The sequence below is a fragment of the Pholcus phalangioides genome, unplaced genomic scaffold, assembly GCF_987345545.1.
Source record: "Pholcus phalangioides strain wild (caught in Gottingen) unplaced genomic scaffold, Ppha-v1.0 ptg000019l_1, whole genome shotgun sequence".
NCBI lineage: Eukaryota > Metazoa > Arthropoda > Arachnida > Araneae > Pholcidae > Pholcus > Pholcus phalangioides.
Genome location: NW_028301612.1, coordinates 1,129,598 through 1,153,609, shown reverse-complemented (window position 1 = coordinate 1,153,609; position 24,012 = coordinate 1,129,598). Strand labels below are relative to the sequence as shown.

General features: G+C 39.1%; 1 protein-coding gene across 2 annotated transcripts in view; it reads right to left on the bottom strand.

Moving 5' to 3' along the window:
* The window catches only part of LOC149071084 (uncharacterized), a 39,834-nt gene extending 17,774 nt beyond the window's left edge, over positions 1–22,060 (bottom strand). For both annotated transcript variants that reach the window (XR_016194680.1, XM_089248126.1), the window contains exons 1-2: positions 21,797–22,060; positions 1,037–2,222 (exon numbers count right to left, since the gene is read on the bottom strand). Coding sequence is in view for 1 of the 2 variants with exons in the window: in XM_089248126.1 (XP_089104252.1) it covers positions 1,037–1,540 (504 nt within the window). In the remaining variant the exon portion in view is untranslated. The remainder of the gene's footprint in view (positions 1–1,036; positions 2,223–21,796) is intronic.
* Positions 22,061–24,012: the final 1,952 nt, after the last annotated feature.

Below are 24,012 nucleotides of genomic sequence, written 5' to 3'. Positions count from 1 at the left end.
AAGTGATCCCAATTTCAAAAAAAATGCTCAAAAGGTGTCAAAAATTACCCTGCACCAGTTTTGTGAGTGAAAATAAAGTGTTTTACAAAATAAAAAATCTAAGTTTTTATATGGTCCCCCCTTGCCCTCTAACTTTCAATTAGAAAGTTGTTACCATGTCTCTTCTTAGGCCAACAGAAACAGTTCCATGTTTCTAAGTGCTATTACGAATTCTCGAAATCAGAGAAAAGTTGGGAAAGGGCAGCATAAATAAGGGAAAGAAGATTCCCTCTCTTGCTGTTCTTTAATAATTGTTCTCAGATTTTTGAATTCGAATATTTTGGCGAATATTGCACTTGGAAACATGGAACTTTTTTTGCTGGCCTCAAGAGAGACAAGGCAACAGCTTTTCAACTGGAAGTTAGAGGACAAAGGGACCGTATAAAAATTTAGATGTTTTAGTTCGTAACGTAGTCTATTTTCACTCTCAAAACTAGTACAGGATAATTTTTGAACGCCTTTTGAGCATTTTTTTAAAAATTGGAATCACACCTTTGCGACGGACGGACGGACGGTTGATAAGATAAAAGGCCGCATTAGTATTTACAGGACACACTGCGTAGTTCCTCCAAATATTTCTTGGAATTGACTAAACAAAATAGCAATTCTTTCTCTAAATATTTCAAACTGCATCTCATAGAAATCAATGTGATTCTAGAGCGTGCAAAAGCACAGTCGCTGTACATAAGGCAGGCGTGGGTTTTCATCTGAATTTTGAGAAAATTTTAATTGAAAAATTTAATTCCGGGACGAATTTTTTGTTTATTTTTTCAACTTAATAAGATAAGAAGCGACAACTGAAAAAGAAGAGATGAAAAATGGGAAAATTATAAGGTCATAAACACTTGCATATTTTAATATTTTTAGGTCATGAAAATCCGAGCCCTAATCACGACCAATGTCCAAATTCTTGGCAATCCGAAGTTGGATTGGCCGAACTTCGGACAATAGTTATGACGCGTATATAAACCGAAGTATCTAGAGTTAAAAAACTGACCTGCTCGTAGTTTTTCTGTAACTTATCCGCCTTTTCTTCGGTCCTGTGCAATATCCCGGACAGCTGCTTGAGTCCCTGACGGACCTGCTCGTTGATGAGCCCGATCTCTTTCCTCAAGATGTTGACGTGCGCTGTCTTACAGTCCTTGCAAACTTTCCTGTTACAGTGCGCGCACATCTCCAGCTGTCCTTTCTCCTTGCACGTGTTGCACTTCTGCATGGACGGCGGCAGTTCGGGTTCCCTACCGCTGACCTGTTGCCGCAGTTCCAGGAATCGTCCCAGGGTGACGTTGTTCGGGAATCCCTGGACACCGCCATGTGGGATCCTGTGCTCGGAGGAACACTCGGGGCACTTGAGCTGCTGCTTGGAACGGTCCGCCAACTTCTCGAGGCACGGTTCCGAACAGAACGTGTGGTTACATGGAAGAAGCCTGGGATTTCTGTATTTGGTGGAACACACCCCGCATTTAAGGAGCTGGTCCATACGATACCACGGATTTGACATTTTCTCAAAACTTACTTTAGCGCTTAAATAATCATAATCCACACGAAGTTGACATTATAGAACTGTTCAATTTCGGTTTTTGCTGTTTCTATTCATATTCCATATCGATGAAGAATCCGTGTGGATTCTCGCTGCCATTCTTTCTCCTATCCCTTAATTTAGCACAGTTCAATATTCGATATACGATCCAAATATTAACAAGCCACTTATCGCTGTGTGTGAGAAGTGATAATCCTTAAATCAGATGGACTTGAACGGTACACTTTGTGGTAATGAAGCCTTTCGTCGAGCACAGGTGACACTGGAGAAAGAGAATGAGGTTGTTTTTTGGTGTCTCAGTCACAGCTTTTTTGAGAGGAGGTGGGGAGAGGGGGCTCATTTCCAAAACGACGTCTTCTTCTGGCTTGAAGCCCACTTTGAACGGAATGAAGCAATCGCTATGCACACAGAAAAGTGCCGTTTCGCGTCGAAGAAGAATAGCACCACACTCGCAGAAAGTAGCAGCAGCTGCTTTGGCTGGTTATAAAACCTGAGGTTTTTCGTACCTATGACTCAAGGATGGCCTTTAAATAAGCTCCACAGTGAGTCCACGCACACACACACGTTCGTTCCAAGAATGTCACGCGCACCTTTGTCAGAGGACGGAGAGGAAAGTCATATGATCCGTTTATCTTATCTGCACCTGGAATTGAAATTGAGGATTAATTAGCAAAAAAAAAAGGATCATTTTAATACAAAATAAAATTAAAATTACTTGATCTTTAAAGTTGTGGCAGCTTTTGAGAGATTTGCGTTTCATATTTCTAAATAATAATTAAAATAGTTGAGATAAGATTATTATAGAAGTTACAAGGGTAATTAAGGAGTATTTCGGCAATTATTTCAACGGGCTACAAGGGGCGTTGCTTTTTCAACCTCTCAGTCCTAACCTTTTCAGTCCGCTTACCAGATATGCGTGCGGTATTGCTGTTGCTCGCGGGCCAGAAACTTGTACACGTAAAGTGACCATGTGAGCTATATTTTACGGGACATTCCCGTGATTTTGGCCACTGTTTGACCGTTTTCCTTTTATAAAACGTCCCGCTTTTTCCCTTATTTTCAACGAAGTTTACTTGAATCTTTCTTTATTACTGAAATCAACGATTGAGATAATTTTCACAACTAATAAATACTGTAATTTCTTTCCTGCAAGTGGTCGTTATTAGACTGCAAGACTATGTTGGGAAGCTAAAAGGTGTTCTTTCGCCCCTCCCTCCTTGCTGAAAAACATTTCCGTACTTGATGTCGTTATCAGTTCCTGGCATTCAATGAGACCCATATGCATGTGGAGCTGCTTTTGCAATCACCTTTCTATAGTGAAGGCAAATGTATTGCGAAAAAATCTCTTTTTTTACTTCTTGATCAGTTTCTTTCAGTTGACCGGATTCGAATTTCTTTCTAGAGACTTTCTCAAGGAATCTGTGAAAAGTATTGTGCACACATTAAAATAAAACCGTGGTTTGTGATAAACATTAGACAGTTCCATTGTAACGCCTCCGAAGGCTGAATAACAAAAATGCAGAATTTTAGCTCAAAGGAGCAAAAAAAAGTTTTTAGAAAAAATGTTTTAGAATAAAATGAAAAAAAAAAGTGGAAACGATTGAGGATGTTTTGCAACCAATTATATGGGGAAGGAAAACAGTTGTCAAATTTTATCAACACCCGTTTACCATACACCCCGTTAAAGCAAATGGGATGTATGGTAACAGTACTTGCAAATAGGATTTTGACGTGAATACGTCTTTTAAATCATCTGACCACACTGGGAGGATTCGCAGAAAAACTTTTTAAATACTCATATCTCAAAACGTACGCAACGCAAGTCAAAAGATACGGTATCGTCAGATGCACATCGCAAAGGTGTGTCCAATGATATTACTCCGGTTTCAATGGATGGAAGAAAAGGCGAAGAAAGTCTCATTGAATTAAAGCATTTGGTACTCAACCTAATAAGAATAATGTGACTAAGAATGTAAGACTGAAACAAGAAAACACAGCTTTATACGGGGTGCCCCAAAAATTCGTAAATAGTTTAAAAAATACATAAAAATTGAATAAAAATTGTAAAATTTCAATGCGGTTTGCAAAAAAGTTATTAACACGAAGGGGGAATTTTTTTTTTTTTCTTGGTTCAGAAAAAAAAATTGGTTCAAATTTTTGTCGATAGAGGGAAGAAGGTCACGAAAGTCCGGCAGAAGTGATTCGATCTGAACCTTTCTTCAATCTCTGCTGTATCCGAAAAGTTCGCAAGCTGATTTCGAGCGGGTGATTCGCGTCTCGGAAAAAATAACTTCACCAATGTCAACATCACAATGAAAGCCTCATGTGAGTATACCAGTAACGGGAAAATTCAGAAATGAGCTGTTAATCGTACACCCTACATTTTATAGAACTCTGATTTGTATATTTCCTGTGATTTCTTTCTATCGACAAGAATTTGAACTAAAACATTTTTCCCTATACTAAAAAAATTCCTCTTCGAAAGAGAATAACTTCTTCTCAATCCGCATTAGACATTCCTTCAATTGTTATGAATTTTTAAACTATTTACGAATTTATGAGACACCCTGTATAAATTAGAAACAAAAACTGTGGCTGAAAACAGCTCAACGCTGGATAGGGTACCTAAAGAAACCAATCTCGAGTTAATGAGCCGTAGAAGATGCAGACTGAGAAATTATAGAGTGGAACTTCGGTTAACGAGCTTAATTCGTTCCTCCAACGTGCTCGTTATCCGAATCGCTCGTATAATGATATATTACACATTCCCCATAGGAAATAATGGAAACTCGGAAAATTCGTTCCGCAATTAGTCGTTCACATAAAAATGACTAATAAAATGGCTTCAATCAATATACATCACAATAATTGATATAGTAAATAATACAACACAATAATAATGTCACTAGTTCTTGGGCGCCACCCTCATTTACCTCCAGTTCCATAGTCTTCCCAAGGACAAAATCCCTTTGACAAATGGTGGCTCTTATTCATGAGCAAGCCCCTCAAAGGCACGTTCAATAAGGCAATCAACCAACAGTTTTCTCCAAGCAGAATTAAAAAAACTTCAAGAGAGCACCATACGCGTGGTTACAATGCTACATCTAGTTTCGTATCGTAAAAAGTGACGCTCGCACGTGTGTTCATTTTTCAAGTTAAGCATGCTGACCGGAGAATATAGGGGAGAATATTATCCGCAATCCCACAGTGCGCGTGTGGACGAAAGCGAAAAACCATCAGCTCAGTTGCGATAACGTGAAACTAAATAAACAAAGCGTAAAGTTTTTGCTCGTTAACTGAAGTTCCACCGCATCTCTTATTGCGCGTGTGTTGATTTAACTCTTGATTCTGACAAGAAAATCCAAATCCCGTCGTTATTTCTACACCAAAATTCTTGAAAAGTCACCAAATTCGGGCTGGATGTTCATTCATAAAAATATTATTCCTAAAGAAAGCTCTTTCCGTCATTCCTTGACGCAAACGCGGTGCTCCCATTTTCTTATTTTTTCCTAATTATTTTTTTCTGTTTTTCAATTTCAAAACAGAACGGTAATGTTCTAAATTTAGTCTCATTCCGCTCCCAGGTGTTATTTTTCAAGCATTTCTTCGGTTGCCCGCCCCCTTACAAAAATTTAGACTATTCTAACCTTTCACAAAAAACATTTCCTCTTCCGTTTCCTTTAAAGATGTTATCACTTACTATGGAATACGCGCGCGATATTTTGAACAAATAAATGAATGGCACCGGGTTCGATACCCGTTCAATTGAACCGGGGGCGCCAACTCGTGTAATTTAGTGGCGTGATAGATCAAACGATTCAACCAGGGACAAAAATAATTTAAGACTTTTATTAATTCTAAAATAATTTTTTTCACTAAATCTGAAAAAGTTTTTGATTAATTACTGATTACATTAATTAATTCTAAGATTAATTTTCGTCTGAAATCATGCCGCTGTGGTGGTCTAGTGGTTATAGTGACGGACTCGCGATACGAGGATCCGGGTTCGAACCCCACAGTGGTGGTCGGCTGAAGTTGGTTTTCTGTGGTTCCCAACTTCAAGGCGCAAATGCGAGCCGATCTCCCCGTTAAAAAGTCTCGCCACAGAGAGCTACAGTCCTACAACGATAAATCATTCAATCATAACACTTCACTCATAGTTAGAAAAACTGGTGGCAGATGGCAGCACTACACATAACAAGCATTACAGAGAAACAAAAAAAACTTCACGTCAGGTTTCACTACACGTACACGCACATTCCCGCATGTACCGATTCGCTGGGGGTTCCGCGGGGGTGCATGTGTGGTGTAGCAGTAGTAGGTAGGGCCTCCAAAAAAAATGGCTCGGGGATCCATGATGTTCTTAAGTCAGCCACCTCGTTGGGCAATTTGCCTGTTGTAGCGTTGTATTTGTATCACTTTGAATGATTCTTTAATTATTTATTGCGGCAATGCTCCAAAGTTATGTTCCTTCTGAATATATCTTGGAGAATCATTTCTTTCAATAATTATGTAATTATTCTTTTATTGATTGCGAAGTAATTTCTATTAGAAATTACGAAATTATTTCTCTTTTATTGATTTATAAGTTATTTTTTTCCTAATTCTGAAATAATTTGTTTCAAAAATTCAAAAATTATTTCTTTCAGTATTTCTAATTTTCATCAATTCTGGAATTATTTCTTTCACTTATTCTAGAATTATTTCTTCTATTAATTCAAGAATTAATCATTTTTCAATGCTTTCAACAATTTTCTGAAAATTATCAGCGGGCCACGAACAAAAAGCTCTGAAGGCCAAATGTGGCCCGCAGGCAATGCGATGAAGAGCCCTGACAGAAATCAGCCGCACCGTGAGCTGAATTTTATCGCCAATCATCATCAGAATTATTGGAACTCAAGCGGAATTATAAGGCTGGAATTATATTATAAATGACTGATAAAAGAGCTTTAAAAAAACTTGAAAAAAAAAAAACAACCAATAAGCCTATTGGTTACATTCGCTCGATTGTAACCGATGCGCTTGTTGGTTGCATTTTTAAAGTTTTATCAAAGATCTTTAATCAAACTTTTACAGTGTGATCTCGGCCTAATTTATGTTCACGGAATCTTTTACCAGATGCACATCACATCCACTTCACTTTCTGAACGTTTTCGAGCCATTTCATGAAAAACTAAAGATTCGGCTAATAGAAAATGCATTGAACAAAGAAAAGATGCCTATGTTTTCAGAGCACGTGTTCTTTCAGTGGCTCTTAGGAAGGGATTGCACTATAAAAGTTTTGTAAAAGCACCTCGATAAAACTTGAAAAATGCAAGCAATAAGCGCATCGGTTGCATTAGAGCGATCATAACCAATAAGATTACTGGTTGTTGTTTTTCTTTTCAAGTTTTGTAAAAGATCTTTTACCAAACTTTTATCGTGTAACCCCGACCTCAGACAGAACTAAGCTAACCGAAACAGAGATCTACGAACTCGACTGGATTGTGTGAATACCAGCTTCAGTAGACTAAATCTGGTGTTGGTCGTATACATAGTGTAAAGTAAGATCTTCAGTATCTCATCTTCCTGTAAATTCTCATTTATCCAATTTTGAAGCTGTTAATTTCAGCCGTCGGTCCGTTTTTGTCTTTTTTTATAGCGCTCCTTGGTATTTTAAAAAACTAATCTTCGAATTTTGAGCCGTTTCTGAACGAATTAGACTATTTTCCACAGAAACCTTTGAGAAATTGCGTTTCGTTAATGAACGTGATTTCAGCACGAATTACCTTCGTCAGCCGAGTATCACTGTACATATCAAAATGCATCAAATTTATAGGCCATTTGCAAGGCAGAGATTACACTATAAAAGATTTATAAAAGTTCTGTTATAAAACTTGAAAAATGCAACCAATAAGCGTGTCGGTTACATTCGAGAGAATGTATTCAAAAAGCTTATTGGTTGGTTTTTTTTTTTTTCTTCAAGTTTTGCAAAAGATATTTTATCAAACGTTTACAGTGTAATCCCGGCTTAAGAGTTAGCTCTTCTCTTCTCACCACAAAAAAATCTTCAAAGAATCAAGAAATGAGGCGCTAGGACTAATGCATCATTCGAGTAAAAACTCGTATGTAGCAAATTATTTGACGATAAATTCTTGAAAGTCCAGTAATAAAGTCAAACCACTCAGTTATCCGGGGAATTGATTTCATCGCCAAAAAAGTATACGGAGTTTATATATGACGGAATTCAAACCTAATACCATGATAGAAGCGTAGCGAAAAAAATCTGAACCAGTTTCAAAAATAATAATCGTTATCATTCAATGTGAGTCGACTCTGTCACCACACATTTCTTTACACACATTACTCGGTAAAAAAAATTACTTGCCACTGTGTGTAAAAATAAAAACACACAAGCGGTCGGTCGTTTTCTGTGTGTGTGTGTATTTATTATTTTTTTTTAGTGTGTACGGTGTGAAGTCATTTTCAACACTGAGTTTTGTTTCAACAGAAAAATTCACCCTTCATTGGGTCTTTGAACTCGGAGGAGACCGACGATCGTTATTTTCAGGAACTTTTTTACGACCGTCTCTCTTTTCCAGAAGCACAAAAATATCATCCAATACATTCGAGAAATGTGTAAAAAAAAAATTAAAAAATTAAACGAGGTTAACATGTTGGCAAAATAAAAACGTAACGAGGGAATAATATGTTTGCCATATGGTGTTAAGGGGAAAAAACACTCGTTGAGACTGTTTTTAAGCTCTCGGGATCCAAGAAAGATCCAAAAACAACACGCATTTTCTAGAAATCCTTGATGGAAAACATTCAATTAGAGTCTTTTCCCGCTCAAATTGAACGTCGTGATTATTATTGCTTTTTCACTTTCCTGTCTGTCACTGAAGCATGAAATATCGAGTTACCAAAAAGAAAGTGAAATGGAAATAAGCTCTCGTAATTGCATGTTTTCGAAACGAAAACGATTGCCAATACATAGTTATGATCTTGGAAGGTTTTAATCTTCTCGTCAGGAAACAACACTTGATTGTATCATTATTTGAAATTGATCGTTTTAGCTAGTTCATCATTATGTCTTTGCCCCTGTCAGCGTATTATTATTACTATTATGGTTATTATTATTAGAGATTGGAGGACATCGATCAAGCTCTGATGTCATTCCGATTTCACCAACTGAGTTCACCTGGGTGAATGAATATTGAATAATGAGTTCGGTTTTTTTAAATTCATTTCTTTCTTTGATACTTTGACTTCAAAAATCGAATCCAACCCCGACGTTTCTTTGGTACCGCTTGCTTTCTGCTCATGGGTACTTGATTCTGTTCAACATACGAAGTATTTGATGAAACATCTAGGTTTGCGTCGCGTAGATGTTTCATCAAATACTTCGTCTAAGTTTCCATCATGGATATTTTATCTAAGAGTTTCAAACAGTAGTCTATCATAAGAATGTCCACGGGTTGAGTTTCAAGGACAGCGTTAGGCATGGCTGGAGGGGGGGGGGGGACACAGGCAGGAGGATGAAGGTGGATAATCCACCTCCCTTTTCACTGTACATCCATCCATTCACTCGCGTTCGAAGAGCCTGTATCCGCTTATGCCCTCTACCCCTTCCACCATAGGCGCACGCAGAATTTTCTCAAGGGGGTTTCAATTTTTTTTTCTTATCAAGGGGGGGTTCCGTTTTTTCCTGCAAAATAACACTATAATTTCAATTTGGTGAGGGTTAGAACCCCGAAACCTCCCTTTGAGTAAAAAAAAATGCACCTTCAACAGATTATAACCATCGCATACCAGTGTTTAAAGAGAGCTTTCGATGCATTTGGTGAGTCGTGCATTGTGTAATTAAATGGAAAAGTCATGGTTCGCAAATCATTAGCCGCAATCAGCAGAATTCCGCCAATTTTTTTTTTCCGCCATCGCAAGTCACCCGTTGTCGTAACTCATGTCGATGACTTAATAGAAGAGAGAGAGAGAAAAAAAACTGAAGTGTAAAACGATACGAAACTCCGATGGCATAATCAGGCTAGCGCAACATGGATAATTTCTCAGCAACAAATAAGCAAAAGGGCAAAAGTTGCCCTTTTCTTTTCTCTCTCTCTCTCTCTATTTGGCACTCGGCACACAAAATCCACTGCGTACAACACAACACACACAGCGATGGCGTTGTTTTTAAACCGCATTTGAAAAAGAAAGATAAAGTATAACTGTTGAGTTTGACAATGTGGCTTTGGTTCGAGGAGAGGAGAGTGGAGTGTCATTTGGAACAAAAAACAACAATCTCATTGGCATCTCGCCCTCGAACGGATTGACGCAATGCATATAATCGTGAGTTGATGATGAAATTTTTCGGGCTTATCTGCTTTGATGAAGAAAGAATACTTTGGTGACATTTGATAATGCTTATATATTTAGGAGATAATTAGCATCCTGGGACCATGGGTGGAGATATGGGAGGGCGTGGGGGACATTGCCCACCCCCCAGCGTCAAAGGTGGAGTCGACTGATCTAATATATATATGTATATATTAACTGACATCATCATCATCATCATGCCCCCCAGACTTCCGAGTCTATCTCCGCCTATGCCTGGGACGTATAAAGTCCATCGACCGTAGTCCATGACCATCGACATTGCATTGAACGTCAAAAGAGACTGTGCGTCGACCTGCTAGTTGACGGTGATGTCTCATTTCATCTCGATCGTACTGTCGCGTCAAGGACGACGATGATGATGAGGAGTCAAAATCTTCCAGTGCCAACAGAAGCAATATAATACAACACTGAACAATAATCGTTGCAACTATCTTAAAGCAACGACATTTTTTCTAGATAGCAATCGGTATCATTACATATCTCAACGATACACTGTCTCGTCATCATTTATTGGCCATTTTTTAGAATGGCAATGTCAAAGATAGCTCTACTCGTCCTACAAGACAGGCGTTAAAAGTTAGATGACTCCAACGGCCCAATGAATGCAATAAACAACCGCTGCTAATGCCCATAGATATTTAAGATCTCCTCTTGGGGCTCATTTTTTGGCCATTTTTTTTTAGAAAATTTCAAAGGCCCTACTCATCCTAGAAATAAGACATTCAGAGTTAGATGACTCCAGTGGCTCGATGTCAACAAACGGCAGCTGCTAATGTCCATTGCATAGTTGTTTGTCTTACCAGGATCTCTTCCTGGCTCACTTTATTGGCTTTTTTTTTAAATTTTTTAATATAATCATTTTCTCATCCCAGAAGTTAATGGCATCCGGAGTTAAATGACTTCGAAAACCTGATATCTGCAATAAATGACAGCCGCTGATGCCTATAATTGTTTTTCTTTCCAAGATCTCTTCTTGGTTCATTTATTAATAATACTTTTTGTATGAAAATTCCAAAAAGAAAAGCTCTACTTATACTAGAAAGCACTTATCCTAGAAGGCGGGCATCCGGAGTTAAATGACTTCGACAGCCCGATATGTGCAATAAATGGCAGCTGCCGATGAGTATAATTGTTTGTAGAAGAATATTGACAACGTGGTGAGGAAAAATTTACAAATTACTGACACGTTTCGGCACTCGTGGGTGCCGTTGTCAAGGTGGAAAACAAAGACGTTCTGTCCCAACGTAAAACATGGTCAGAATGAGTCTGTGGTGGTCAGAGGTGTTTCCTTCACCTCAGTATATTTATTGTCAGTTTTGGTATCGTAGTTGTTGCTTTCTGTTGTTAATGACGTCATACGTCCAGCTTGGCCCCCTTCAAATATTATTCAAATGTTGTTGTTGTTTTTTTTCCAAAATGAAAATGTGGTAGGGCAATGGAATGGAAGGCGTTGATTTTGTGGCACTTACTAATTTATTGTTCATATAAAGCCTTCGTGTAAGTATCCTCAAAGAATTCTAAAAGAAATGGTGATCGAACTTTTCAGCCGCAGCCTCTGGAAAATTAAGTTTGTGGTCTTCACTCCAGCAGTGTAAAGCTATTGTTGACCTATGGGACCTCTTGGTTTTTAACGTACCTCTTGTTTTCACTTAATCTACATTTCAGAGAGCGTTTGGCTTGACCGATGTAGCCTTAGGGACAATCTGTGCGCGGAATATAATAAATTCCCCATTGCAAGTGAGATGGAATCTTTCGTGGGGGTAATTGGAAAATATTCTTGGGGATCCAGAATTAGCGAAAGATAATTCCAGAATTAAGGAAAGAGATAATTCCAGAATCAATGAAATAAATTATTCCAGAATCAATGAAATAAATTATTCCAGAATCAATGAAAGAAATTATTCCAGAATCAATGAAATAAATTATTCCAGAATCAATGAAATAAATTATTCCAGAATCAATGAAAGAAATTATTCCAGAATCAATGAAAGAAATTATTCCAGAACTATTGGAGAAATAATTTAATCTTTTTTTTATATTTAGAAGAGTAGTTCTCTATCCTTTTTTTTAATCTTTAAAACGCTATATTTAGAGACCGAACTGTACATTTCAATGGGGAAATTGCCAGGCACGAACTGTGTAATTCAACGAGTCACGTGATTTCCTTGCATTCGATGTTGACCCCGTCGTCGTGGCTCGATGCTCCCCCCAGTAATACAGCTGTTGATACCCATAGTTTTTTGTCTTTCCAGCAGGATCCGGGTTCGAACCCCATCGTCACCATGGTGGTGGTCTGATAAAGTTGGTTTCCTGTGGCTTCCAACTTCGAGGCGTGAATGGCAGCCGATCTGCCCGTTAAGAAGTCTCGCCACAGAGAACAACAGGCCTACATCAATACAATTATTCAATCATTACACTTCATTCATAGTTAGAAAAATTGACGGCAGATGGAAGCACTATAAAGAGCAAGCATTACACAGAAAAAACTTTACGTCATACACACACACATTCCAGCATGTACCAATTCGTTAGAAGATCCGCAGAGGAATATGGACGAGGTGCATGTGTGGTTCAATAGTAGTAGTAGTAGTACTTACCCCAAAAGGCAGGCATCCAAAAGTTCGATGACCTTTACGACCCTATGTTCACAACAAACGAAAGCTGCTAATTACCCATGCCATAGTTTTTTGTCTTCCCGCGATCCCTTCCCGGCTCATTTATTGGCAATTTTTTAAACAAATCTTCAAAGGCCCCAGTCATCATAGCAGGCATCCAGGGGAGTTAGGTGACGCCGACTGTCCAATACCCACAATAACCTACATATTTTGTTGAAGTCAAACCTTATGAATGCTACCAAGTTCGGCAAATAGGTAGAAGAGTGTTTATAGTTATAATAATATACTTATACAATCGAATCCCGTTTTAACGAATACCGATATAGCGAAAATCTCGTTTCGACGAACACTTTTTTAACCCTCCAGATAAGCTAACATAGGAACAATGCATAAAGTTGGAATTCCTTTACAACGAAATTTCGTTATAGCGAAGTGATTTCACCAGCCTCTTAGAGTTCGTTATAATGGGATTCGACTGTATTAATAAACAATTACAATACACTGCGGCTACCAATACTTATACTTTTTTCTTCTCCAGGATCTCTTTCTGATTCATTTATTCGCCATTTTCTCAAAGAGAATTTCGAAGAAGGTTCTGCTCAGCCTAGAAGGCATCCATTACCCCGACGTACAAACAAAATGAACTTCTAATGCCAATTACTACTTGTCATTCCTGATCTCTTCCTGGTTCATTTTATTGGTCATTTTTAAAGAAAATTTCAAAGAAGGCTCTACTCATCTTAGTAGGCACCCAGAGCCACAGATAACTCCGACAACCCGATGTCCACAATGAACGTCAGCTGCTAATGCTTATAACTGTTTGTCTTTCCAAGGTCTCTTTCAAGCTCATTTATTTTGGCCAATATATTATTATTTATTGTATTTATTTTTTTAAAGAAAATTTCGAAGAAACTTGATTTTCTACTACTTCTAGCAGGTATCCAGAGCTAGAAGACACAAATATCCCGATGTCCGCAATGATCCTAATGCCCGTTGGTGTTTGTATTTCCATGATGTTCTCCCAGGCCCACCTTCGGCTTCGTTAATAAAACCCTCCATTAATGAAATTAGCGATAGAGCTTCATGTATTCTATAGAATTAGCTTTTTCAGAATGATGATCAATTCATTGGTTCTATCGACAAGAGTTGATTTCAGCCATATATATTCGGCACTCGACGGGAATCCCCACATTGAATCAACCAGAATATCGAGTCTGGAAACGCCCTAAACAATCTTGAAAAAACTCAATTAATAACGCGTTAGCAGAACGAAACAACGGCATCATACGCCAGACGCATGAGGTTCAACGTCTTGATTCGAACGCTGTTTCGTAAATATGATAATCATCGAGCTTACGGAGTTAATTGACATTTCCTTTCTTTATTCGTCATTGTTCTATCCCTGGAATACCAAGGAAAATGGTCTGCCCAATCCACTCTGTGCCAATGTTTATGCAACCTCTTCGGCTAAAACTCGAGGAATGTTTAAACGCAATGAGGGAACATCGCACTAATCCACGGTGACAAGAAAAAGAGAGTTATTTTTTTATCTAATTCCCGTACATTTAGGTCGTCATCCATCACCAAAATGCATCACTGCTTCACTTTCAAAACAGCACCTGGAAACCTTTTTTTAGGGCAAGATTCCAACTTTTTCTTATGGCAATCGTGTAAATGATGGCGTTCGAGCTTCTACCCTAAATAATTCATCGTAGATGATAAATATCGGCTAAAATGGATCCATGGCTATCCCATTAAAAAAACACAGATAATTGCTCGATATGGCTAACTATGCTGTTTCCGAGAGATTCGTGCAGCACGAGAAATTCAAGTGCTGCCCCTTGTCTTCTGAATTCGAAAACTACAAGTGAGTAGATTATTTTGACTGCATGTATTATGCGTGACTTTTGAATGTTTGACCTGATTGCTCCCTACGCATAAAATTTTCTCAATTGATGCAAACTTCTTCGTTTACAGCAACACGAAGAGCGTCAGAAATGCTTGACATGAGCTTTATGTAGGAGATTTTGATGCTTAAATTGATTCCGGGTTGCGGGGGGGGGGGACTGGTCCCGTGCTACAAAACACACTGTAGGTGCCTGGCTTCAACACCACTGCACCTATACGCACAAAAAAAAACTAAAGCAGAATGTTAAAACACCCTTTTATTTCACATACCAACATCAGATGTTTCCGCCAGTCGGTGATGTCGCTTGATGTGTTATCTATCATAAATTTGTGTCGTTTGAAACAGCGCCACCCCCCCCCCCCCGCAGAGGCTCCCGAAATGTAGCATAAAAATTCCCTTTACAATCTTTTTTCCTTTGCAGACTTTTTTCCTTGCAGAATCCCTGCTGACATGTGAACGGTGCATGGAAGAGGGGAAATCAAGACACCGCCTTTGATGTAGGTTTGATAGAACTTAGGGCCGCCTGACACCCTAGATTGACTTATCCACCATCTTTTCGCAAAGCGTGATGTCAGTATTATCGCTATAGCCAATCGCTGTTCCCTATTTTACTCTTTATCAACGATTGAATGTCACTTTGAACAAAAAACTGGTTTCGTCGGATGGAGGACGATGAGTCCGCATGGTTATATAGGCGTCTTAGTACCACCCAGTTCTGGAACACGTTACGATATCACACGTCACAGAACATGTCTAAGGACAAATAGCAGTGGTTTATTCGAAAAAAAAGGCCTCACATGAAATCACACCATACTACAGTCGAATCCGGTTATAACGAACTTCAAAAGACCGGAGAAATCACTTCGCTATAACGAAATTCCGTTATAAAGGAATTCCAACTTTATGCATTGTTCCTAAGTTAAGCTAATTGTTCCCAGATAAGCTAATTATCTGGGGGATTAAAAAAGTGTTCGTCAAAACGAGATTTTCGCTATATCGGTATTCGTTAAAGCGGGATTCGACTATAGCATAAAGCGCGCTCTCTTTGGGATGAATTTGTAACTAATTTTTTTTGTTATTGATAAATAGGTGAGCCCATTCTTTGGTCAGAAAATGTACAAAAGTTTGTATCGATCAACTATTGGTTTGAATACAGAATGCACACTCTGAACAGGCTCCCCCCCCCTCATTTTGCGCTATAACATCTCTTTGAAAAATACGTATCGATTAAAAATTTTGACACCTTCAAAATAATGACAACATGAAGAGCTTTATGTCTTACAAAAAATGTATAGAATGAACGCCAAATAAATCAAATTATTGCAAAATTCGGTAAACTTCGTCCATTTAGTAGAAGAAACAGGAAAAAAGGAATACTGGCAAGGCTGGCCGCTAAACCAAACATGCACCTCATCCACATTCCTCTGCGGAATTTATAACGAATTGGTGCATGTTAGAATGCGCGTGTACGTGTAGTGAACCTGAAGTTTTTAAACTAAAATGAGTGAAGTGCAAATATTGAATAATTGTTCTTGTAGGCCTGTTACTCTTTGTGGTGAGACTTACGTAAGGCCGGCCATATTTCATCAAGAAACATATGGAAAAATCAAGGCACCACCAAAATTCTCATCAAAAAAGCTTGACAAACATGAAAAAAATTACAGTGGGGGAATGATTTTTTTGACTATCAAAATAAAGAAATACTGTCATGAAATGTATTTCACGAAAAATATGAGATCTGTGATGTGTCATAATCACCGTAATGTGTGATGAAAATTATTTCGATTCACGGTTTCAGTAAAGCTTTGTTTGAAACACCGGAAAAAAGGAGCATTAAGTAAAAAGTCTGATGGCCAAAATTACGGTAAAACAAGAGTCGTGTGGTCACCGTAATTATATTCGTAAAATTTGCTACAATACCAGGTAAAAAAAACAAGTCTGAGCATATTTCAGCGAAAAAATACGGAGGAATTTAGGAGATTTAAAAGGGATTTAAGAAGATTTATATATATAAAAGGGATTAGGAGATATAGGTAATCGCCAAAAATGATGCTGACAGTGAGCAAAACTGCCAGTTATGACTGAAATCACTCGCTCTACCTTAATATTCAATCAGACTACACCATAGGCGGCGCTAGACGTGGAAGTCTGGGGGGCATGGTCATTATTGCTGGGGAGCACGATGATGATGATGTCAATTCATCTATACATATATGCATTAGATCAGTCTGATCAGACTGATCGACACCCCCCTCCCCACCCGTATGTTTTTGTGATTGACTATTACTGTTTTTTGAGTGTTGACATGTCACATTGAATAACTTTTGGTAAGCACCAACTTGATCCATGCGATCCCTTGTGTTTCGAACACTTGATGATGTGTAATTATGTCATAAATAAATAAATAAATTTAAGAAAAACTACAAAGCGCTACTGCAGAACGCAATGGATCACAATGTAATTCATAAAAAAAAAGTTGATCATTACAAATATGTAAGATATAAACATTTATATTTTCAGTCCTAATTATCACAATACAATTTGAAAAATAACGAAAATCATTTTAATCTAGTCTCGTCGGCTTCGTGGGAAGTGTCAGAAAAAAAAGAGGTATAATTACAAAAAATAGTCGGGATGGCCAGAAATACGGGAATGTCCCGGGAAATACGGGTTATGTTGTTATCCCCAATAATATCCCATCATGTGGTTGCCTGCTGGCCAAGACCCACCGAGTCACGGCCATGTTCAACAAATGATGAAAAATAAATGACTCAACACACGAGGTCGTCAGCTGATGTAACTCGAATTAGTTCTGTCCAACGATAAAGTAGGAAATAGCTGCTGCTGCTGCTGCTGCTGTTGTCACCAGCTTCCAAATAATGCGGAAGACAACAGCAGCATAAGAAGAAAAACTAACAATTCTGTCGAACGGTTGGCAGAAGAGACCTTGGGATCGTTGCCAAAGCACTTCAGGAATATCGGCAAGGAATAGCAGCTCCTTCTGCTATTCTTGAGCTGTGTTAGGTCAAAGGCCCTCTTTTTATATTATAAATATACATAACTGAAACACTTTGTCATACCGACTTTTTGATCACCGTTAAATGGCCACGTGACACTGTCATCGTCATTCCTCTACGTGTAGAGAATGTCAGAATTATTTAAATTCAAAACGTGGACTATTACGCAACTAGCATGAGCCCCAACATCCTGGAGCTGGGCCCCCAGGCTGGGATCTTTGGTGAGATTCCCCCAAAATGACACTTCGTGGGCTATAGTGATACCTTCTATAGTGAATTTATAGCATTGAAAAACAGAAAAGATGATGGTAATCATTTTTCCGGGGCTGAAGCCTCGTCAGCCCCACCCTCGTCGCGGCCACGGCAACTAGTATAACGGCAACGTAACCAGAAATTTTCACATACGCGAATTATCTGATAAAAGGTTAGGCATAAAACAAATTAGACAACCTGAGAAACTACAGAAAATTTTTGGTTTTCAGGTTCAGATGAATTGCGGTCATGATTTACTGACAGGATAAATTAATTACCATTGGTGAAAATTTGCAGCTGATCTGCATCCAAGGCCTGATTTGACATGAGGAGGGCCTGGGCAGAGCAAAAGTAAGGGGCGACCTGTGACTAGGTTCAAAGAGGATGATTCAGAACTTTCTTGGGGAAAACTTTAAGGAGTGATAGAATACATCTAAAGAAGCAATTTCACCGCACAAAAAAATGCATTGTCGCAACGCAACCGGTCAACCACTAAACGGCGCTGTCATTACACGCATAAAGTGCTGGTTTCGGCACTTAATCGTCATTCTATCGTGGATTGCAAAAGGGATGACTGGTTTCACAAATCATAAATAAGCAGACATGTTCTTTATTTATGGCGCTGTGGACGGAAATGCTCTGGAAGCCCAAACGCTGCGCTGAGTGTTGTTTTCTGACAAGATGCGCATCAGAACGAAAAACCTTTGAAAGACTGAACGGGTGCGAAACGGGCTCCTTTGTCAGTGGTAATTATGCAGGATACAGGACGTGCCAGGAGTATAAGGACTCCACAGAAGCCCTTTTCGTAAAGACATCCATTTGATTCCTCAAAAATTTTTCGATCTGACATGCGTCTTGTCGGAAAACATTCTCGATACATTCTCCTGACATGTCCTGTATCCTGACAAAGGAGCCCGTTCCGCATAGACACCTGTTCAATCCTTCAAAGGTTTTGCAATTTGGCATGCGTCTTGTCTTCGGCAAACCGTCTTTGGGCTTCCGCAGTATTCCTGTCACCAGCACCGTGCATCAGATGCATGTCCGTCCGCCTTTTCCTGAAACCAACCATCCTTTCTACAATACACGATAGAAATAACGATAAGTGGCAAAACTAACAATTTTATGCTTTCAATGACAGCGCCGTCTAGCGTTTCGTCGCTTGCGTTCCGACCAGACATTGTATGAAAAAAATTATTTGCTTCAATCTGTTCTATCCTCTTCCCCCCCCCCCCCCACAAAGTCTTTCTCCATGAGTTTTCAGCCCCGGTGGGTAAACAATTTCATTTAAGATCTTACACATATAGATGGCGCTTTTTCGAAATATTTCCAGAACACTCAATGTAGTGGTTCTTGTGAAAACTTCTTTCGAATTACTATAACACTGAAATTAGAAAAACGCTGGTTTTTTTTTTCAGTTTGCAAAGCTCAAGAAACAAACAAGAACTTGTTTACTGTAACAGAAAATAGTGACTATTCTTCGAGTACATAATTTTTGCGTTATGTTTCCCCGTTGCGCAGTAACTACAGTCGATCCTGCTTATAACGTACCCACTTAGAACGTTTTCCCACTTTGTACGACTTACTTTCGTAGTCCAAACTCTTGCCAATACCCATAAAGGTTTCCAGTTTAAAAAAAGCGTTTTCCCACTTACAAAGTTTTTTCGTGGCGGTTTTTTGGAAAACGGTATAAGCGAGAGCCATTGTAGGTCTTCACCTTTGGTTTCATTCCCAAAATGGCGCATCTCTCTTCAGCCTACCACCACTGTGGCGACGGTGGGGTTCGAACTCGGGACCTTGCGACGGGAGTCCGTCACTATGACCACTGGATGTACTGTATATACTGTATACTTCGGCCTGCTCGGTGTGTACTGTATATTTATATCTGTAGCTCTTCCTCCAACACGGAGGCTCCTAATCTTTTGTGTTCCACGGACCCTTTGTGCCAGTAAGACGAAGGCCAGGGAAAACCCCCTGTGCCGATAAGAGGATGGCCACGCGGACCTCGTTTCAGAATAATATTCCGCACAAAATAATGTAAAACAATAAGTGAATTGTTTTCTCTTCTAGGCTCGGAACCCCCTGAAATCTCTCTCTCTCCAAGGGCCCCCGATCAAGAGAAACTACTCTTCCCAAAATTCTTTCACGACCAAAACTTACATCGAGTTTGATGTTATATACCAAGGGGGATGCTCCACCTTTAGGAGAATGCGGGACACTTCATTGGTTTGAAAACGTGTTGCGAAACAGCACGTTATAAAGGAATTCCAAGTTTTTGTATTGTTTCTATTTGAACTTATCTGGTGGATTATAAAAGTGTTCGTTAGAACGAGATTTTCGTTAAAACGATATTCGACTGTACTACTTAATGCTAAATCAGTGGTTCTCGACCTTCGGAAGCCAGTGGCCCGGTACATTTCTTTTGTGTAAGTGAAAGGCCCCGTCATATACACAAACTAAAACTAACGAGAAATTAAAGATAAAGTGACACTACGAATCACTCACGGCCCGGCAGTTGAGAAACATTGCACTACATGCACGTCGTTACACATTCCTCCGCGGAATTTCTAACGGATCACAACATGCCGGAAACGTGTTTTGCGAGTGTATGTGTGGCCCTGTGTGTGTATTGCCAGTGTTGCACTTGTTTCGTGATCACGCTGGTGCTGCCATCTGGCTTCCGTAATCTGAAGTGGAGATGGTAAATTATTGAATTTTCATGTCGTATAAGTATCATGTTCGAGGCCAGAACGAACTTAGCGGAATGACTTTCTCAAATGGAAGACCGGCTCGCTTTCAAGCCTGGAAGTTGGGAAAACCGACATCAAACGACCACAACTGTGCCGCAAACGGGGTTCGAACCTGCTCCCGATGAGAGAGCAGCACGATGACCGCAGAGCGGCGAAAGTATGACTCTAGGCGAACATGAAACTTTTTTCTTTCCTTAATAGAGTATGTAAGCGATAACGTTGAATTTGATAGATTTTCGTTTCGTTTTTTCATCTCGAAAACATACAGGTGGCGACACAAGAAAACATTGGGTTGGGGACATATTAGAGATACTGGACTTACCCTGTCAGACAGGAGCATTAATTTTTTTGAAATTTTTAAATGTTTTTTTCATTTTTGATGATCAAAAAACGTATTGAGAACATAAATGTCAGCACATCATTTTTTTTGTGAAGAAATAATTCCTACGTTCAAGTTTTTTCAGCCAAGATGATGATGCAGAGTATATTCAACTTCACATACTAATTTTATCTTACAATTTTATTGCTAAATTTTATGTAACACATCACACTTTTCTCGGAGGCTCTTTCTCCTAGAAGCCATCTTAAAAACCCTCTGGAAGTTCAACTTCAAGTGCTGCCCTCTGATGAAAGCCCCCTCAAGTTCATATTCACCATATTTCTAACTCAAAACTTACACAATCCTTTGAATTAGGGATTAACTCCCGGAGTTCAAAAGAAAAAGAAACCTCTACAGCGAGAAAAAGTAACCCATATTTTTACAGCATCATGGTCTGAAAGGGATATTCGTGAATAATTTTTACTTTCTTTGTTTACCAGTGTAAGTACAGTCATGCCTTCTGGCGGTGTATGTAAATAAATGAGTAATTGTGGGGCCACTGGGTGTCAGATTTCATTACATGGGTTATTGGGGCTCAAGTATTATGCCCCCAGGTTTCGGTGTCTATGCCTAACATTAAGTGCACACAGGGCCGTAACTAGGATGGGGCACTGCCCTCGGCCCGAGCCGATTGGGGCCCCCCACAAAAGTTTACACTTGTTTTGCATAAAAATAACCCTTTCAAGAGAGGCGCCAAGGAAAAGTCTACCCCGGGACCCCGAGAAGGCACGCTACGGCCCTGAGCGCACATAAAACGAATTCTTATCTATGCCCATACACAATTATTTGCATTACGATAACCAAGTTTAATATTTAAAAGTAATAAAAAAAATCATTTTCGGGGGAAAAATTACTAAAATATACATTTTAACGAAAACATCGGGGAGTTGTTGTTAATTCTAATAGCAAATGTGGAAATTCTCACCTGGTTCTCTTTTAGGAAGTCAAAAAAAGACTAGTTCCTTTATTCACAATTGACGGAGTTCAATCTTCATCAATGACACATACGCACATTTAAAAATTCCTCGAAAAACAAAATGATGCTCTCAGAAATCCTAGTTGTCATCTCATACATATCGGAAACAACACACAGGCGGAGGCGAGTGGTGCCACGCGGCACGCATCATCTATCTCTGTTCCGGAGAAGAAGACACAAGAGCACCTAACACGGTGATTCCTCACCCACACTGATGATGAAGGCTTAACACGCGGTATTGTCCCAAATTGGAACGGGACCGAGTTTTAAAAATAGATCAACTTCTCCCTTCATCTCACTTTTTTTCTGAAGAAAAGAGAAAAAAAAAAAGCAACAAATTCCTATTCGTTTTTCGAAAAGAGAGTCTCCTTTTCATCATGTCTCCTGTAAGTTATTTCCCCTCACTTGTAAAAAGGCGTTAAGATAACAAAGCGTTAGTAGTAGAAGTATTTCCTTGGAAAGGTATTGACATTGCCTCTCTCTCTCTCTCTCTCTCCCCATCCCAGATGCGAAGACGTTAACGAAGAACATCCCGAAGAATCCTCTTCCGACATACGATCAAACAGTCACCTGACAAAAATTCCACAAAAGTTCACTTTTCTCTACCTGGAAGTCTTCACAGTGTAGGTTATATCATTCCCCAGTGCCGTCTTAACGCATGGGCCCAGGCAAGGTCTCAAGAGAAGAGGAGCCTCAGAAAAATGAGAAGTAATTGAATTTGTAGGGAATTTGCCTGGAAGACCTCAGAAAAATCACTTGGCCCGGGGACCTATGATGCTCTTAAGACGTCCCTGTCCGTCCCTACGTATTTTAGGGGTACGCAAGCTTCCTCTTCCTACGCTCATCATCTTTGATTGCATTATCTCTTCATTTTTGTCCCGAAAATTTAAGTGCTTTTTCTTTGCACACAACACAGTCATATCAGTAGGAAAAACTGTATATTCTCAAATATAGTCGAGAAGAGCCGCCATCGGGGGTGTGTGACAGGTGCGATCACATCGGGCCCCATTGTTTGGGGGGGGGCGCACTCACGGTAACAGAAGTGAAAAAATATACACATTAATCCAACAAATATATTTTTTTCGTACTGAACTAGGTGTCTGAGCTCCAACTGATTTGATTCCAAATTTTCATCAATTCTGGGATTTTCTTGCTCATTAATTCTGAATTTCAATCAATTCTGGAATCATTCTTAATTTTCATCCGAGATTTTTCTCATTAATTCCGAGTTTTCATTGGTGAGTAGATATTTTGCAGCATTCCTGTGTATTTTGTGATAATGATGGAATCTTTGGATGCCCGATTCTCCTTCCCCTCAAAATATTTAAAATCGGGGTTAAGGGGCCCCGACATTATTTTTGCACCGGGCCCCGCGTGTTATAAGGTCTACTCTGCAGTTGTATACACCGTGGAATTTATTTATTTATTCACGTCTCAACAGGCAAGGATTGCCCAATTACAGAGATGGACAAGAGAGGAAAAATACAAAAACGCAAATACAACATACTACAAAAAAAAACAAAAAAAAAACGAGTGGAACAATAGAAATACATACGGAAAAGCATAATAACATGTATATTCAATACTCATATATAACTTTTAAGAAATTCTCTTATAGTTGAATTGAACATATCGGGTTTCACATCGCACTGCTTATATATATTGCACGTTTCAAAAATAGGGGACCGTCGTAAAATATTTGTTCGGAGTTTAGGGAGGCGAAAAGTTCGCCGAACAGGCCTATTTCCAATTGGCACAGAAAAATCAACAAGTTGAAGAAGGTAGCAGTCATCAATTATATTATTGACAATTTTATACAAAAAGCGAAGGTAACTTCTTCTTCTTCGGCATTCCAATGATTGGAAATGGAAAAAACGTCGCAGTTCGGTTGTACTTACGTCATTGATGTAGACGTGAAGTTGCCTGTAAAACATGTAACGTAGAAATCTGTTCTGGATTCTTTCTAGTATCAATGAGTCTAGATTGTTGTGAGGACTACATGTAATAGTGCAGTACTCTAGTTTCGGGAGCACATAAGTCCTGAAAAGTGTCGCGATTGTTGAGATTGATTTGAAATTATTGCTGCTCCTCACAACAAATCCTAGCAGTTTTAAGCATTTATTGGTAAGATCATGTATTTGATCGGTAAATGCAAGCTTGGAGTC